At 40.6% G+C, this 17,763-nt stretch overlaps 1 protein-coding gene across 5 annotated transcripts in view; it reads right to left on the reverse strand.

The window, feature by feature from the left end:
• Nucleotides 1-17,763, reverse strand: part of TMEM154 (transmembrane protein 154) — a 56,827-nt gene that overhangs the window by 36,853 nt on the left and 2,211 nt on the right. For all 5 annotated transcript variants that reach the window (XM_081075444.1, XM_081075443.1, XM_081075442.1 and 2 more), the window contains exons 2-3: nt 2,252-2,506; nt 2,122-2,160 (exon numbers count right to left, since the gene is read on the reverse strand). In XM_081075444.1, the coding sequence (XP_080931570.1) occupies nt 2,122-2,160; nt 2,252-2,506 (294 nt within the window). The remainder of the gene's footprint in view (nt 1-2,121; nt 2,161-2,251; nt 2,507-17,763) is intronic.

Below are 17,763 nucleotides of genomic sequence, written 5' to 3' on the forward strand. Positions count from 1 at the left end.
TATTTAAACTAACAGAATATGCCAATATATATTAAGGACAATGTGCAAATTTGTTTTTAATCCATGAGAATAAGTGCTCTTTAAAAAAGGTTCTGATGAGTTTTCATTAACTAATTCATTCAACCAACATTTTTAAGCAACTAACCTGTGTGTTGGGTTAGGCAATATGTTAGGTAAAAGGGATAATAATAAACTAATACTGTACAATACACGAGGTACTGTTTTTTCTAAGTAGTTTTCATACATGAAGCCATTTAATTCTCACAACTCTGTGAGTCGGTTTTGAATTTGCCCATTTTACAGATGAAGAAACTGACAGAGAGGTCATAGAACTAGGAAATGCAAAAGCCATCTAGGCAATATGGTTCCAGAGTCTGTACTCTGAACCTCCATGCCAACACTGTTAAACAAGATAAACAAGACAAGTTCTTAGTTCTTTTGAACCTTAAAGAGAATATAACCTAGCAAGAAAGAGAGACCACAAAAAGACAATTCACCAACATATGCCAATGTAAATACTGTGTGCAGTCTCTGATTGCACAGAAGACATGATGATTAATTCTGCCTGGGGAGTGATTACTCAAGGCTTCCTAACAACTTTCGAACCGAGCATGGAAGAGTGGGGTTGCAGTTTACCAAGCAGACAAGAAGGAAATCCCTGACAGAAGAGAGAGCGTCCACCAGGCATGGAGGCATCAAGAATGTGCAAGTCATGCTCCAGGAACAGCAAATACTTCAAGTATGGCTACAGTGTAGGATGTATGGATGGGTCATGTCTGAGAGCGAGGCAGGTTCTCACTTGTGTATGGCTTTTGCACTTTGAAATTCTCACAATAACGTTCAATGAAAAAATCCCTTTCTGGATTTAGAGCCTGAGAGCATGACCATTTGATTGGATACTCCCAAACTCTCCCCCATCTCATGACCCCATTAGGTAATACCACCTGTGGGGCAATGGTTTGGGCAGGAAATTCTCACTTTCCCTACTTTAAAAATCACTGGGGTCCAGGTAGCTGTGTTTGCCTTTTCTTTTTCTTTAGCTTACAAAGGAGCTCCCGAGTGACCACTGTTATTAGGTCACCCTGAAATTTCAAGCAATGGAGAAACATGTATTTCCTACACGCTTGGAATCTAATAGCTCAACTGCTATCACGAAAGGTAATGCACTTTAGTGCATCTTCCCCAGCTCCCATTTGGGGTACCTGAGGACATAATGGAAAATGACCATTTATAGTTCCTGCTGAGAGCTTTAAGGCTCTCCTAGTGCAAGGACAATGAGCAAAGCCAAGGCCATGATCTCAGGGGTGCCCTGCTAAGGGGTATAAGGAACATAAGAGTGAGTTTTGTATGCACATATGAATATTTTCCTTATTAGAGAAATTCTCATCCCTTGAGTGATTTTTGGAATGACTCAAGGCTTCAACTTAAAAATCTAATTGGAGTCTCTTTTACCAGCACAAGCCCAAAGTACCCAAGTCTGTTTGGGACCTAGGACTACCATAAAATCTAGTATTTGATGCTCTTAGAATTGGAACTGAATACTCTCAAAGCAAATCTCTGACCTGGGGAATTTTCCACGAGATGGGTTTCGGATTGACGACAGTAATCTTTAGCCAATTTGGAATTTTCTTATAAAAGTTAGAATAGCTTTGATGGGAATAAAAACAACCCTTCACCCAGGCCTTTTTAAGATCACATTGGGATGTGGCATAGGGGAGAAAACAATATCTATGACAGAAAGATAGATGGAAGAATCCACTTCTTGTGGAACGACCCCAAGGCCTCCAGCCATCCCAATCCTAAACCATCTGCCCCAGGGCTTCACCAGCCTTACCCTTTCCTCCAACAGTGAGGACATGTTACATTGCCCTATTGGCCAAGATTATACAAGGGCCTTCATCTGGTTCAGGTACAGAGCTAGCAGCCTAAATTTCAATTTAGACTGAAACATTCTCTTTTTAAAAAGAAAGGAATATAGCATTTTTAAACTCTGGAAGCCTTCATTGAAATATGTGATTCCTGACTTACTATTTTATGGCGTCCTTTGCTTAACTTTAAAACCTCTCAGTTCCTTCTGTTACCCCATCCCCACCTCCAGGCCGGTGTTAGGAAAATACTCACATGTCTGTAAAGCACTCTGAGATCCTTGGCTAGAAGGCACTGTGTAGAAGCAAAAAAGTATTTTGTTTTATTGATTGCTCAGTAACACATGAAACAATTATCTGGAATTGGGAACACGCAAAATATTTACCTTGTTTAGTTTTTTTTCTTTTATAGTTTATTACAAGGAGTACCACTGATAAGAGTAGGAGGGCCAATAAAATCAACGGGATCAATACCATTAATATAATCTCCAGCTGCTCATCCTCTTCCTCGAAGAGGGTAATATTCGTATTTTCAATTGTTTCTGTGATCGGTGTAGCAATTGTACTTGTAATAGTAGTATCTTCATCTATACTTCCCACTTCCTGGGGTAGATCTGCTGATTCTTCTGTTTCAGAATCATCTGTGGGAACACACACAAAATTGAGATTGCCATGGAGAGAAAACTAGTGTGTTATGCTTTCAATTATTTTGAAACCTCTTTGACATGTATCCAGTGATAAACTTTATCCACTGTATTTGGTCTTCCAGTTCACTATGACACAGAGTATTGATTTAACATAAATGGAGCTCCTTGTAAGACTGTCAGCTGATTTTTCAACAGAAACTTTGCAGGCCAGAGGGGTTGACATAAAATATTCAAAGTAAGTGAAAAGCAAGGACCTACAAACAAGGCTACTCTACCCAGCAAGGCTATCACTTAGAATTGAAGGACAGAGAACAAGCTTCCCAGGCAAGCAAAAGCTAAAGGAGTTCATCACCATCAAACCACTATTACAAGAAATGTTAAAGGGATTACTTCAAGAAAAAGAAGAAAAGAAAGATTAAAAATATGAATAATAAAATGGCAATAACTACATATCTACCAACAATTGTTTTAAGTGTAAATGGATTAAATGCTCCAATCAAACGATAGGGTGGCTCAATGGATAAGACAACAAAACCCTTACATATGCTGCCTACAAGAGACTCACCTCAGATCGAAAGACACACACGGACAGAAAGCAAAGGGATGAAAAAATATATTTATTGACAATGGAAACAAAAATAAAAAGCTGGGGTATCAATACTTGTACCAGTCAAAGTAGGCTTTAAAACAAAGGCTATAACAAGAGACAAAAAAAGGACCCTATAATCCCACTCTTGGGTTTTTCTCCAAAGAAACCCAAAACACTACTTTGAAGGGACATGTGCTCATCCATATGTTCATTGCAGCATTATTTACAGGCACCAAGATGTGGAGGCAGCCTGGGGGTCCATAAATTGATGAATGGATAAAGAAGAGGTGGTACATATATATCATGGAATATTACTTAGTCATAAAAAAGAATGAAATCTTGCCATCTGCAAAAATATGGAAGGACCTAGAGAGTATTGTGCTGAGTGGAGTAAGTCAGACAGAGAAAGACAAATGCCATGTGATTTCACTTATATATGGAATCTAAAGAACAAAAGAAAGGAACAAGCCAAACAGAAACAAACTCATAGATGTAGAGAACATTTTGATGGTTGCCCGATGGGAGAGAGGTTGGGGAGATGGGTGAAAAAAGAGAAAAGATTAAGAAGTACAAATTGGTAGTTACAAAATAGTCATGGGGATGTAAAGTATAGCATAAGGGAATATGGTCAATAATATTGTAATAATTATGTATGGTGTCAGATGGGTACTAGATTTATCGGGGTGATCACTTCATAAGCTATATAAATGTCTAATCACTATGTTGTACACCTGAAACTAATATAATATTGTATGTCAACTGTAATTAAAAAATAAAAAAATATTTTTAAAAAAAAAAAGAAGGAAGGAAGGAAGGGAGAGAGGGAGGGAGGGAAGAAAGGAAAAAAAAATGGAGCTCAAGCTGTGAGTATTCTGAACATGGAGTCAGAGCCTCAAGATAAGACTCCCACAGATGCAGGGGCTTTAGCCTTGACCAGACAGTTTAGACACGTTTAAGCAAAGGCATTGAGAAACTTTGCCCTGTCCTGTGTGATATTCCAGGACATCTCCTATAGGGTACCATGAAATTTTAATAACATTTCTGAATAAATCTAAGTTCACATTTGCTGAAAGGTAAGTACTTGCCACATAATGCTTTTAGGTCCAAAGGAATGCACTGTACCCTAAGTTTTAACAAAAGGTTACTTATCGATGGACAAGCACTCTTTGAAATTGGGGTGACTGCCTGGATTTCAGTGTCAGTCTCACGTTTTGTAGAGAACTGCCTCTGAGATAATCTGACAGAAATCCTCTTGGACTCTAAATAAAAATGCATTGCGGGGGGCAGCTGGTTAGCTCAGCTGATTAGAGCGTGGTGCTCTTAACAACAAGGTTGCCAGTTCGATTCCCACATGGGCCACTGTGAGCTGCACCCTCCACAACTAGATTGAGACAACTACTTGACTTGGAGCTGATGGGTCCTGGAAAAACACACTTAAAATAAATTTTAAAAAGTTAAAAAAAAAATGCATTGTGTATTTCATTTGTAATGTGAAATTCTCAAGGGGAATTTAGAGACCAAGGAAACTGCACTAATATTTAAATTTATTTAGTAAAACGCATCTTTAGAGCTTTATTTATAAGCTATAAGAAAGTTTATTCTGTTTGAACTTCAGATTGTGTTGGGAAACCATCCTGCGGCTCATCACAGGACAGGAAAGGACTATTACTTGGAAACGCTTTCCTCACTGGTCTATCTAGTGATCCTGGTAAGGTAGGCTGAAGGTTTTCATCCTATCATGGTATACTGTTGCCTAGCGTTCAGGCGGGGCCCACTGAGAAAAACAGCATATGCATTTAGGCTATAGAAAACTTATCAAATGAGATTATTTATGTGAAAGTTCTTTTTAAGGTGAAAGGTGCTATGTAAACAGAGAAGTCAACTGCTTTGAACCATGCCCTGTTACTACAGGTTAGGTCACCGCTCCTACAATGGCCAAACTGGCCACGGCAGAGCCAATTCAGTGCCTCATCTACCGTGTTTCCCCCAAAACAAGACCTAGCCAGACAATCAGCTCTAATGCATCTTTTGGAGAAAAAATTAATATAAAACTCAGTTTTATTTTGCTATAAGACCAGGTCTTACAATATAATATAATATAATATAATATAATATAATATAATATAATATAATACAATATAATACAATATAATACCGGGTCTTATATTAATTTTTGCTCCAAAAGATGCCATAGAGCTGATTGTACGACTAGGTCTTATTTTCAGAGAAACAGGGTATATGCATGACTGTATGACAATGGAGTCGTCTGATTTGATTTTTAAAAATGTTTGTTTGATCACAGTCTAATTACTTTGGTTATATGCGTATAATTATTTCAGTTGTCCCCCAGACCAGGGAATCCACTTGATAATCACATTGGAAAATGCCACCCAAAACAATCAAAATCAATTACAGACTGCAGAGCATAACTAACTGGTATACCTCACATGTATATACCAAAAGTAAGATGAAAAAAACGTCTACCATTTATTGACCTCTGCCTTCTTGGTTAAGTGATTTTGTCCTATATTTATGTCTTTGAAATACGGGAAGTCAATTTTGTATTCGCTCCTAGGTTAAAAGCTTTGCTACATCACTTAGCATCCTGGTTCGGGAAAAGATATTGTCCCTAAGAACCAAGTCCTCATTAAAGCCACCCCACTTGCAGCACTGCTGGCCCCATACGGCATTCTTTACTGAAAACCCAGGCCCGTGAAGACTGGACATAGGAAGGGGGGTGACGGCACATACACAAGTGCAGTGGGTGGTAGTGACCCTTTTCCTCGAGGTCAGTGCTTATGGACTTTCCTCAAATATCCAGACCTCCCTTTTATTTCTTTTGCTTACCTCTAGTGCTGTAGCTGCTGTTACCATTTCAGGCTAACCTTTATAAAGCCTTTACTAAGAGCCAAGTCCTATGCGCTCTGTCTTCTACTCAAATTAACTCATTTTGTCCTAACCATTTTTTCAGAGAGAAACCAGGACACAGAAGTTACACAACTGGCCCATGATCCCAGAGCTATGGTGGAGGAGTGAGGGTTTAAACCTCGGAGGGCTGATGGCAGAACCTGGCTGGAATGGAATTACAAATCATGAGGCGGTGAATAGGAGAGGGAACCTCTTATTCTTACCCCTCCGCCTATAAGGAGGTGGCTTTTCTGCCCAAAGGGGAAGGGGGGGGAACAGTCCTCCGAAACCTCAGCTTGGCCCAGGCTCTTGCTAAGCATTGCAGCCCAGGACGCAGCATCTTTTCAGTGCCTCTCCAAGGAGTCGAACAGGTTCCCAGTAGGACACTCAGTACTCTGAGTCACCACTTGACCTGTGGCCCCAGAAGAAAAGAAAAAAGGAAAGGAAATAAGCCAGCAAGAATAATGAGGGCTTTTTGGCAATCAGGAATGAAAGAGAAATGGAAAGAAGGGCCCCAGATGGTCCTGGCTTGTGTACATTTATTTTTCAGCCTGAGAGACAATGCTGGTCGCAGGTGGCCCTTAGTAGCCTTCTAGAGTAAAAGGGGCAGGAAATTCTCTCCACAATATCCCCCTCACATACACCCTAACATACATTTGCCACGTTAAACATCAATGAGATTCTCTTGTGACGATTTAAATAAATGAGAATCAAGTGCGCTGTCTGTCTCTTTCTCTCTGTTTCATTTTTCTTTACTCTGTAAGCCTTCGTTGCCAGACACTCCTATGGCAACCTTCCTCACAGCATTCCCTGCCCCAACCAAATCCATCAAAGCCTCAAAATAATAAACAACAGTGATTGGCATTTATCAAATGCTTAGTATGTGCTAGGTACTGGGATAAACACATACCACCTAATTTAATCTGCACAACTTGTTTACATTTTACAGATGAAGAAACTGAGTCTCGAATGTCTCACCGTGGGGTGTAACCCTATCATTTATGTTGTAAGCTCCACTGAGTAGGGTTTTGAAGCTGCATTCCCTCAAGCATAGCTGCCAAATGACAGAGTCATAGCTGTCACTTATTAATTGTGGGAATTTGGACAAATTATTTACCCCTTGATGGCTTAATGTTCTAATTTGTACAACAAGGAGTGATCTCCAGGTTCCATCTATTTCCACATCTCTATGTTGATTCTAAGGCCTTGATCTTGTTTTTCATTGGTCTTTTTGAATAGGTACGATAGCTTGGAAAGGAAGTTTCACCACCACGCTTTCCCCCCATTACTTGGTTACCCTCCCCAGAGGTTTCTGCTGCCTTCCAGAGAAACTCTGTGAATATACAAGTATTAATATAAGTATCATTTCCTGTTTTCTTTTATTAACGCAAATGGTAGCAAAACTTAACTATTGTTCTGTCTCTTGCTTTTTTCACTTAAAATTTGACTCGAAGTCCCTGTCTGCACACAGACAGTTGTCTTTCCCTCCCATTATTTGGAAGGAATTCCTATTCTTGATGGATATTTAGGCTATCTTTTGTTATTTCCAACACTGCTGCAACAAACACGCTGTACATCCCTCAGTGTGCACATGTACAAGTATATTCTTCAGTGTATCTCAAGAGTTGGGGTTCAGGGGCAAGGGTGCTGGGTGCAGTGGGAAGGGAGGATAGCACCCAGCTGCTACTGGTGGTCTGCCTTCACAGCGTCTCCAAGACAACTCTTGACCAGTCCTCACATCATGAGAAATGGTGGAGAGAAAGTCAGAGAAGGGCTGGGTATGCAGGGAGTCTATGCTGGGAAAGTTGAAAACATTGGGATTCAGCCTCAACAGTTTGTCATCCAACATCAAATGTCATCCAAAGAGGAGCTGGAACACTGGGATAGAACATAGAATCAAACCGGTAACCAGGAGTGAGTCACCAAGGCAACAGAGGTGAGAGTTAGAAGGGAACCAGAGGTAGACAAAAGCAAGGTAGAAACTAAAGAGGAGTCGTAGTCACAAGAGCAGCGATGGAAGTGGAGCTGGCAGAGGGCAGCTGGGGGACTTTTCCTGAAGTATTACAGCTTCCTCCCATGGCCTGTGTGGTAACAGTCATTCTTAACCCAATGGACATGGGACACCCTCACACTGTGCGGTCTCAGATACCAGGTGGGCCCGAGAAACACTTGTTAAGGCCCATAATGGTCAATGGTGGTTTCCTATAGGAGCCATCCTACGCTTCTTAGGTAAAAATGACATTTACAGCCTTAGGAGTCCAGCACCACCATGGAGGAACCCAGAACTCTCTTAGGAAACGAGTTGGAGTATGCACCCTGCAGAGCATACAGAGCAATTCTGAGGTCACATGAGGACTCATGAGCATCTCCATGGCACCATGGAGAGAAGGATTTAGATTCAGAAAGAGTGGGGTTCAAAGACTGGTGCTGCCCTCTCTAGCCATGGGGTCTGGGAAGAGCCCCTCACCCCCTCCAGCCTTTCCTTTCCTAAAGGCCAAGAAAGGAGGCCTGCTGCTCTGCCTATCCCGAGGTATTTGAATGAAGAGCCAAGGAAATCACAATTGTGCAAATGCTGTACAACCCACAAAGTCCCATCCATATGCCAGGTGTTGGTACGTACATTTGCTATTTCCTCTGTCCTCCACCCATTCTCTTTCCCCCATCTCTAGAGTTATCTGCTTCTCTGCTCTTCCAGGAGACTAATCTGCCTCATGTAACTTCTTCATCTTATTATTGTATCTTCTTATCTAAATGGGGACACATTTCTGGATAAAAGGGGTGGAGGCTGTGGGTAAAAACAGAAGAGGCTGCAGAAGATAAAGATGGAGAGGATTACATGTGAGAGTGAAGAGAGAGGCATCCGCAAGCAAAGCACAGAAGAAAAGAAGAAGAAAGAACAAGGACAAAATGTGAAAAAGCAGAAGGGCTGTGTGAAGGTCGGCCCAGTGAGGCTGTGTATCCTGTCTGACCTGCCTGTAGAACCACTGGCTGTGAGGATGCGAGGCAGCAGGCTCACCAACGCTCTCTCTTCCTTTCGAGTGGTCCAGTCATGGTTATCTCAAGTGACCCCAGTGCAACTCTCCGAGGAATTCTCCCTCCCACCATTTCTCTTTCTCTCCTCAGATAATGGAACATTATTAAGACATAATGGGAGTGGTCATGAGAATGATGAAACTGAGCTGCAATACTTCATTTTTAGCCCTAAAATCCTAAAAGTAGCAGATAATAAGTCACGCCGTGTACAGAATCACTTACAAATGATTATTGACAATATCCATGCAAATACATCTGGGACTCATATTTCACACATCTGGCAAGGACCCTGAGGGAATCCTTGTAAGTGGGAAAATGGGGGAAAGGCATGAAGAGATCCTGGCAGCTCCGTCAGCAGAGTGGGCATGCTGTCATCTTTATCACCACTCTAAGCATTGTCACTACATGGGAGTGACTTTGCTTTTTGCTGAAGCAAACTAGCTAGCTTCTCCTTTTGTTCTTTTGAAAATAGAACAAATGTGCGATGACGCTCTAGTTTTTAAAGTTAAAAAAAGTGAAAAATTGCTACACTGATATTACAGTGTAAAATAAAACAACGATGAGAGGATGTTATTACACTCAGGATAGCAATCAGATGCTCCATTCTTTCATTTATGCAGTCTCCATACACAGATTATGTAAATGGTTCTATAATTCAGATAGCGAAATGAAAGAAAATACAAGTCAGGTGTCAGGTGTTCGAACTCGGTCCTGCTCTGTGGAGTAACTGGACACTCAAGACGCTCAGGATCCTCCAGAAACCAAACTGAAGAAATCGACCTACTTTTCCTACCCTCCTGCCACTTCTATGTACAGCAAAGAGCCAGAGTATTCGAAGGGTGACATAAAACGAAAGCAAAATGTCGTCTAGTGGTTCTCATCCTTGGCTACACGTTAGAATGATTTGGGGACCTTTTAACATTCCTGATGCCCAGACCACACCCCAAACCATTCGATCAAAATATCTGGGGGGTGAACCCAGACCTTAGTATTTTGACAGTTCTCCAGGTGACTCCAGTCTGTAGACCAGGTTGCCAACCACTACTGTAGACCCTATCCACCTTGGCCTTCCCTTGGGACATGCCAAGGCACTGTCCCCTCTGGTTGTCTATGCCCCTCTTTGGTGAACTGGAGAAGAGTCAGAGGTCAGGGAGTTAGATGCCAGTAGCTTGCCTAGCAGCTGCCAACTCTGTCACCACAATGCAATAGCACAAAAATCATCACTGAAGTCGGAAACACCTGAGAGACTCTGGCCGGGATGGATTGAGAGAGAACTGGGACAGTCGTGCTTTCCCAAGGAAGTCTGGATAAGACAGGGATGTGCTGGAGTTTAAAAGCCAGCTCTCCAGTAAAGGTCACTGCTGACAGAACAGCTTGGAAGCTGAATCCAGTGGTCCTTAAACCTTAGCGTGCGTCAGAACCACCTGGAGGGCTTCTTCAACACAGATTGCTGGGCACTGCTCCCAGAGTTTCTGATTTACTAGGTCTGGATGGGGCCCAAGAACATTCATTTCTAACAAAATGCTGCTGATGATGATCTGGGAGCCATACTTTGGGAATCACGGGTTTAAATTGCCCAAACAATCTCATGCAGTTGCATTTCATTATTAGTCACCCGTTGTGGCTCTCAGCATTTACTGTGCACCAACATCACGTGATTTTTTTAAGCTCCGCCCAAATCAATTTACTTGAGGATATCTGAGGCTGTAGCCTGGGCAACAGCATATTTTAAAAGCGCCCCAAATGATTTCAGTTAGTATGTACGCTGGGTTGAGAATTACTGAGTTAAATCATAACTCAACTGACATATTTTAATTTGCTGTTATTCGTGAAGACCGTCCTTATTACCTTCAAAAATGAGTGGAGAAGCCTACACAGAAAGAAGCCTTTGGGAGCAAAATTAGTAGGTGTACGCACCTATCAAATAGTCTATCTCTTCAGCTCTGCTATCTTAAAAAAAAAAAAAATCAGTTCTCAGCATCTGTGGAATCTGACTGTGATGTGTCCAGGGACAGAACCGGGACAAATTGGGAACAATATACCTTCCCAGACTCATCAGGTGCCAGGCTGGCTGTGGGAGGATGGTGTTTGATCCACAGAGAGCTAACACCAAGCAGATGGAGGCCACTCGTTGGTGTTGGGCCACTGTGACACCTTCCTGCTGGACCACAGAAGCAGTTCTGAAGTGCTCTGCTCTTTCTCTAGTTTACTGGGTTTCAGAACAGTCCTAACCTATTGCTTATGATCTGAAATCCTCATCTTTGTACTTGCTTATTGTCTGCTGCCTCCACTATTTCAAATTATATCTATCCCTAGCACCAGGAACCCTGTCTGCTGTGTAGTGGCCTTTCCTAAAGAATTGTTTAGGAACTATAAAACAGGCCAGATAGGTCAGTCTGAGGTAAGATGTTACACCTCGCACCTTTTCATCAAGCGTCTGATAACCTCCTCCCGCTATCAACCCCCTTTTAAAAACGCACTCTCCGGTAATCTTAGTCACAGAGAAATGGGAATCTAAGATGGTTTTCTCTCAAAAAGCTACTTGAATTTTAAAAAAATCCTGGGGAATAAGAGGACTTGTTTGACCTAACGTTACGAATCCCTAATGATGAAACTTCATGTTTCCAGTTTTCTTGTTTGTATTTATTTGTTTTTTGACAGGGTGTTTCCCTTGGTGTCCACGTGTAAAGCCCAAGTGACTTAATTCTCCCTGGGGGCAGGATGAGGAATGTGGAGAAAATGTTGGTTTCATTGTAAGCTCTGTTGTACTACAGATTTGACCATTTTTACTAAGTGAAAATGTTCACTTAATATGTTTGCCCTGACATATTCGCTTGAAGAAGATAGGGCCAGAATAAATAGTGGATGAAACAGATGTAAGGCAAAAACATGGAAGGTTAACGGCAGATGTTACGTATTGAAGTGGTGTTTAGGTAAAGCAGGGCCTGTATTTTGTACATGCTTTCATTTCAGCTATCAGATGGTGATAGGGTCTTACATCGAAAGGATGTTTAAAAATGTTTCTTCACTTATTTTGAGAAGGGTCATCTGGTGAAACACTTTCTTGCAGGTATCTGATCTGGGAATTTACTTATGAAGCCAGGTTGTATTTTTATTTTTACCTCATTGCCTCCAGACATGCACACCTGCAAATGCAATTTACTATCAGATTCAAACACTCCCCACAGTGGGGGCCCAGGATGCTCTGATGTTTGTTTGTGTTTTATTTTGACATCTTTTTTAGAGAAAGATTGCTCATATCTAATCACACTTGCCCAGACCCTAAGGCTCTCTCTGATTTAGCAGCTAATTACCCGGGGAAGCTGCATTTTTCACCATCTGACTATCTGTACACTGGAATCTTATTCTGCCCATAGTACCTGGAGGTTTAAAGGAATGTATTTTTACGAGACAAGATATATATATATATATATACACTTTAACCTTTAAAACTTCTTCCTAACATCATTGGAATAATAGACACAAAAATGCTTTAAAATGAAAAAAAGGATTATTATTAAATGAAGTTATCCTTACTAACCTGAATACTTTTCTATTTCGATTATATTTCTCTCTTTTGAATAGCCAATTTCAAACTTACAATTTAAAAGAGTAACTTGAAAACACACGTTCCTCGCCAAGGCCTGCCCTCTCCTTGGCGTGCTACGTCAGCCTCCCTCTGAGTAGGATTGGGACACACTGCGCATTGGAGAAAGAGGGTGGGCTCTTGTGCAGGTCATGTAGCCCTCCATATCTGCATGGTACCCCTTGCTCAGATCAGCACAAGCTCAGCAAGACAGAGACAAACCAACAAATAAGTGGTAGATGTATGTTTGTCATCAACAAGAGTATAGGAAGTAGGGAAAGGAGATGTGGAATACTGTCTCAGTGGCTAATGTAACCAAAAGTTCCCCATCCTTGGCCTATGGTAGAGCTGAGAGCAAGAATGTGTTTACTGTTTGAAGGTTTCTTACAAGAGGCTCAAGAAGGAAGCAAGTGCCTGAGGTATCTGAGGGGAACAAAATGGTGGGAGGGATTTTCTAGGGTCAGCAATTCCCTTTAACAGGTCTCCAAAGCTGGCTCTTTTTACCTTAAAAGAGAATCAATCCTGCCCTTCTATCCTGGACAGTCTAACTACCTCAAGAACTCAGAATTTTAGTATTGCACTTTAGCAACTGATGTTGTGCTATTCTCACTCTCTTGTTAACCTCTTTTCTGCATTTATTAACATAATCCTCTGATTTTTTCTCATTTAGTTTTTAATGGGATGAATTACATTAATAGATTCTCTGAAGTTGATCCACCCTTGGATCCCTGGTTTTGTTCTACTTAATCATTGTTTTTCTTTTTTTAACAATCATTTCTTGTTATTTGAATGATTGACCCAAGACTCAACCTAAATATTCTTCTAATATTTGTTAGATGACTACATAGCCAGTATGTCTCTGGTCTAAGTGATGAACCAATATAGGAATGGCTTTTGCTTGACAGAAGATAATCATAATGATAAATAGAATTACTAGATAAAATACAGGACACCCAATTAAATTTAAGTATAAGACTAACAATAAATACTTTTTTAGTATAAATATATCCCATGCAATATTTGTGTACCCTATACTTACATTAAATGGAAGGGGATGTATTTACACTAAAAACATTTTTGTTTATTTGAAGTTTATATTTAACTAGTATCTTATATTTTTACTTGCTAAATCTGGCAATCTTAATCATAAACAAATAAACAAGCACAATGTTCAGAAAAAAATGAATAAATTTTTAAATTAATAAACAGTGTTATCAGTGGGGAAAAAAATGTCAGCAAACCCTAGTAATCACTGAGCTCCTGTTTCTGAACATGACAATGGGGTGGGGAAGTGAAAAATGATAAAGATGGTTTTAATTAATAAGAAACATAGAAAAAAACGTCAAATTTCAAAAACAAAATAGATTGGTTTTGTTTTAAGGAAAAGAAACCAAAACACCACCACCAACAGACCTTGCCCTAGGAGATAACTCTTTTCTAACCACCTTCTGTCATTTCTCAGGAAGTACTTCTGTGCTATCTTCACCACCTGAGGCAGACATGTTTCAGTAGTTTTATGTTACATAATTTTTGCTTCTTTTTTAAGTTTTCAAATAAGCTTTTACTGGCTTGAAATTTAGTGTCTATGGAACTTGTATTCCTTTGGTTTTTTTGTGTGTTTCTTTTCCAAAGGTCTCCCCAAAATGTTTGTAACTACCTGGCCCTTCTACAAATTGTCATGCTGCTCAACACATACTGGCTGGGTCTAAACTTCCACCCATATTTTTAGAGGAAGACGGGTAAGAGCGTTTTCTTAGTATTATCCATAGATGCGTCTACGCAGTGTTTCTTGCAGGAAGGTGGAGCCGTCATTGTTGCTTTGAGCAATGATTGTTTTGGTTTGAGGAGTAAGAAGTGAAGTATTCATATATAAAACAATTTGGGTTAGTTAACATTTGGGTTAATTTATATATATACATATATATATTCTGGAGACATATTTTATAATATGTATAGAATGCTTTCATGGGGCTCCTTTCCACATATTGGGTCAAAAGTCGAAGCTAAAACACCAGACCACGGTTAGAAAAAAAGAAAAAAGGGGTGGGGGGTGGGGTGACAGAGAAGCAGCTGCAATGATTTTGTCAAAACTCAAAGTCAAAGTCAGGTGCGTTCATTAACCAAGGCTGCTCTCACCATCATCCTGACACTGTGGATCCTGGTCCCTCCTCTGAGTTTGAATTTGGTTTTGTCTACTTTCTCTTTGGCCATCACATTGCTGTCTTTGATTACCTGCTTGTGGTTACCAACATGGCTTCACTGATAATGCTGGTTAGCTGGCTGGCACTTTTAATAAGGCTCTGGTACCTCCTCAGGTGACTTGTGGTGGTGACCCTGGAGGCCTGCCTCCTCCCCTTCTCAAAGCTGGGGTTTAAGCCAGGGGTCCAAGCACCGGCTCCCCTCAAGCCCAGCACCTGCCTGTCTAAGTTTCTTCTAAACACTATTTTGTGATGACAGGATGACAGTTGTATTGGTTAAGCATTTACAGTAGGTTGGTGATGGGATCATGAAATTTGGGGTTCTATTAAATAAGGTGAGTCATCCTTTGTGTGCCAGGTTCAGCCCTCAGAGCCCCCACGATTTCCATCACAAATGGGAGTTGACAGTTACAAGAAGCAAGGAGATTAGGTTTACAAAAACTTCAGATAAAAGTTATCCAATAGATAATAATATGTTTAAAATAAAGATATAAAAGAAGAAATAGATAGCACAAGAAAATAATGAAACCAAGACATTATATACATAATATATATATGACGTATATGGCATATATATATATAACATAAATATGAAGGATTTTCTAGAAACAAAAGATTTTCTAGAAATGAGAAGTATGATAACTGAAATTAGAAGCCTAAGAGATGAGGTAAGCAGCAGAATAGACTGGCTGGTTGCACTCCCCTCCCCTCCCACCAGCTGTGCACAGTTCCTGTTTCTCCACATCTTTGCCAACATTTGAGGGTGGTGCAAACTATACACAGGTAGGCAGATTGCAGGTTGCATTGTTTCTTTACAGAACTGAGCCCATCCCAGCCAAGATCCTGCCCTCTTCTGGTTTCCTGGGTCAGCCTTTTAGACACAGGTACTTTAAGCCTCAATAAATCCCCCTTTGCTTATGGGTTGTTGTTTTTTTGTTTTATTTTTTGTTGTTGTTTTTATGTTTGGTCCTTGGGTCAGTTCTCAGCAAGGCTCTCCCACAGAAAGGCTATGCTTTCTCTCCCTGGTTCCCACACCCCTAAGCCTCACGCCTAGCACCATCAACATTCTGTTTTCCTGCTTCTGGTTTTAACTATGCTAATCCCCAGATTCTGTTTTACTCACACTGCACCTTTCAGTCCCCTTCTTCCCCCTCTGCAGGCCAAAGTTTAACCCAACCCTCACCATTCTTTTTTCTGTCAGCCAGTCTCTGACCATACCAAACAAATACAGCTCCTTTGTTAACATGTGGTGAATAAGCTTAGAACCCAGCCAGGTGTTTACAGTTGGGAAGGCACCGAAGACGTACTTTTCAAAACCTGAAACTAGACACATAGCCTGGAAACCCAGAGGTAGGTAATACAGACAATGGACTCCTGAAGCTGAATCTTCCTGAGATCTACTCCTTAGCTGTAAGACTTTGGGCAAATCACTTAACCTCTCTTTGCCTCAGTTTTCTCATTTGTAAAACAGAGATAATAGCACCCACTGTATAAGGTTATGAGAATTCAATGAGTTAGTATATGGAAAGTGTTTAGACAAGTGTCTGGCATATAATGAGTACTGTATATGTTCCCTTCATCATTATTCCGATTAGGTTGGTACAAAAGTAATTGCGGTTGAAAACGTTAAAAATAATTGCAAAAACCGCAATTACTTTTGCACCTACCTAATATTTAATTGGGGCTGTCCCAGGAAATGGCAGGTGGCAGCCACAGTTACTGAGACCAGAACAGGATCCGAAAGTACCACTGCATTTGTGCACCTAGTGTTTTCTTCTTTTCTCTATCAACGTCTCAAGATATTCTTCATCTTCTTATCAATTATTGGAGAATTGTCCAATAATTATATGGTTCTTACTCTTCTGCAATAGCCCAGAAAATCTCCCAGTCCTCCCTGTCAAACCCAGTGTTTGACTCTGGCCACCAAAACAGTTACAGCTGCCTTGTTTCTTGCTATGCCCTTTAGCACTCCTTTCTACAAACCATTCTGCTTGGAGCAGCTAATAAATCCCATGCTTTTAGGATCTGGGGAGTTGTTTTTCACTTCCTGATGGTGTTAAGCTGACACTGACAGGGCCCAGGGGAAGGAATGAGGTGAGAATACCTCCCTTCACTCCAGGGGCAGAAGATCACCTTGAGTCTGAACTTTGTTACCATCCTACACTGGCTGAGATACCTAGACCTGGAGCTTTTCTTTAGCTATGCTCATCTGTTTGGTGAAATCCCAGAGAAACTGTTTTCTCATTTCTCTCCTGGCGACTTGTAAGTGGATTATTCACCTGAGATAGTAATCAATCAGCCTCTCAGTCTATATAAGGAGGAAGACGCTGACTCACAGGTAATGATGCTGGTCGCAGGTAACTGCAGGTATTAGATAATGTTGCCTGTTTGGGGTTAATAAAGTCTTGATTTGAGATATATCCCGAAATATACTTGCAAGGGAGAGAGTTGAGCTGTTCAGTAGATTAGATTCTTCTACCACATATCTCCAAGACACTTTTTGAAGAATTCAAGGACATACAAGTGTGATACCTATATACTATTAATAACTCATATCCTGAAGTCTTAGGTATCATCAGCTCAGACATATATTACTTAAATTAAGTATATATATTCAGTCTTTAATTTAGAATAGCCTTTCCCCTAATGTCAAAGTAATCAGCTTTTGATTATACAGCTTTTTGCAAGCAGACATTTTTGCATTTTCAGAAATTGGGAATCCAGGGAGGGCCCAATAATTGTGTTGAATTATCTAGATAATCCCTGTGCTGTCCTGAAATGCAGCTTTTCATCTTTGACTTCTGACATTCTTACACTACCTGTTTTCAGAAGCTCATTCGTGTTTACTGATCAACCTCATAGCCATCCTAAGATGATTTTAGTACTTATTAACAATTACTGAGTCCTAATTTATACTGACCCCTTACAGGGTTTTGGG

Source organism: Rhinolophus hipposideros (assembly GCF_964194185.1).
Source record: "Rhinolophus hipposideros genome assembly, chromosome: 16".
Classification (NCBI taxonomy): domain Eukaryota; kingdom Metazoa; phylum Chordata; class Mammalia; order Chiroptera; family Rhinolophidae; genus Rhinolophus; species Rhinolophus hipposideros.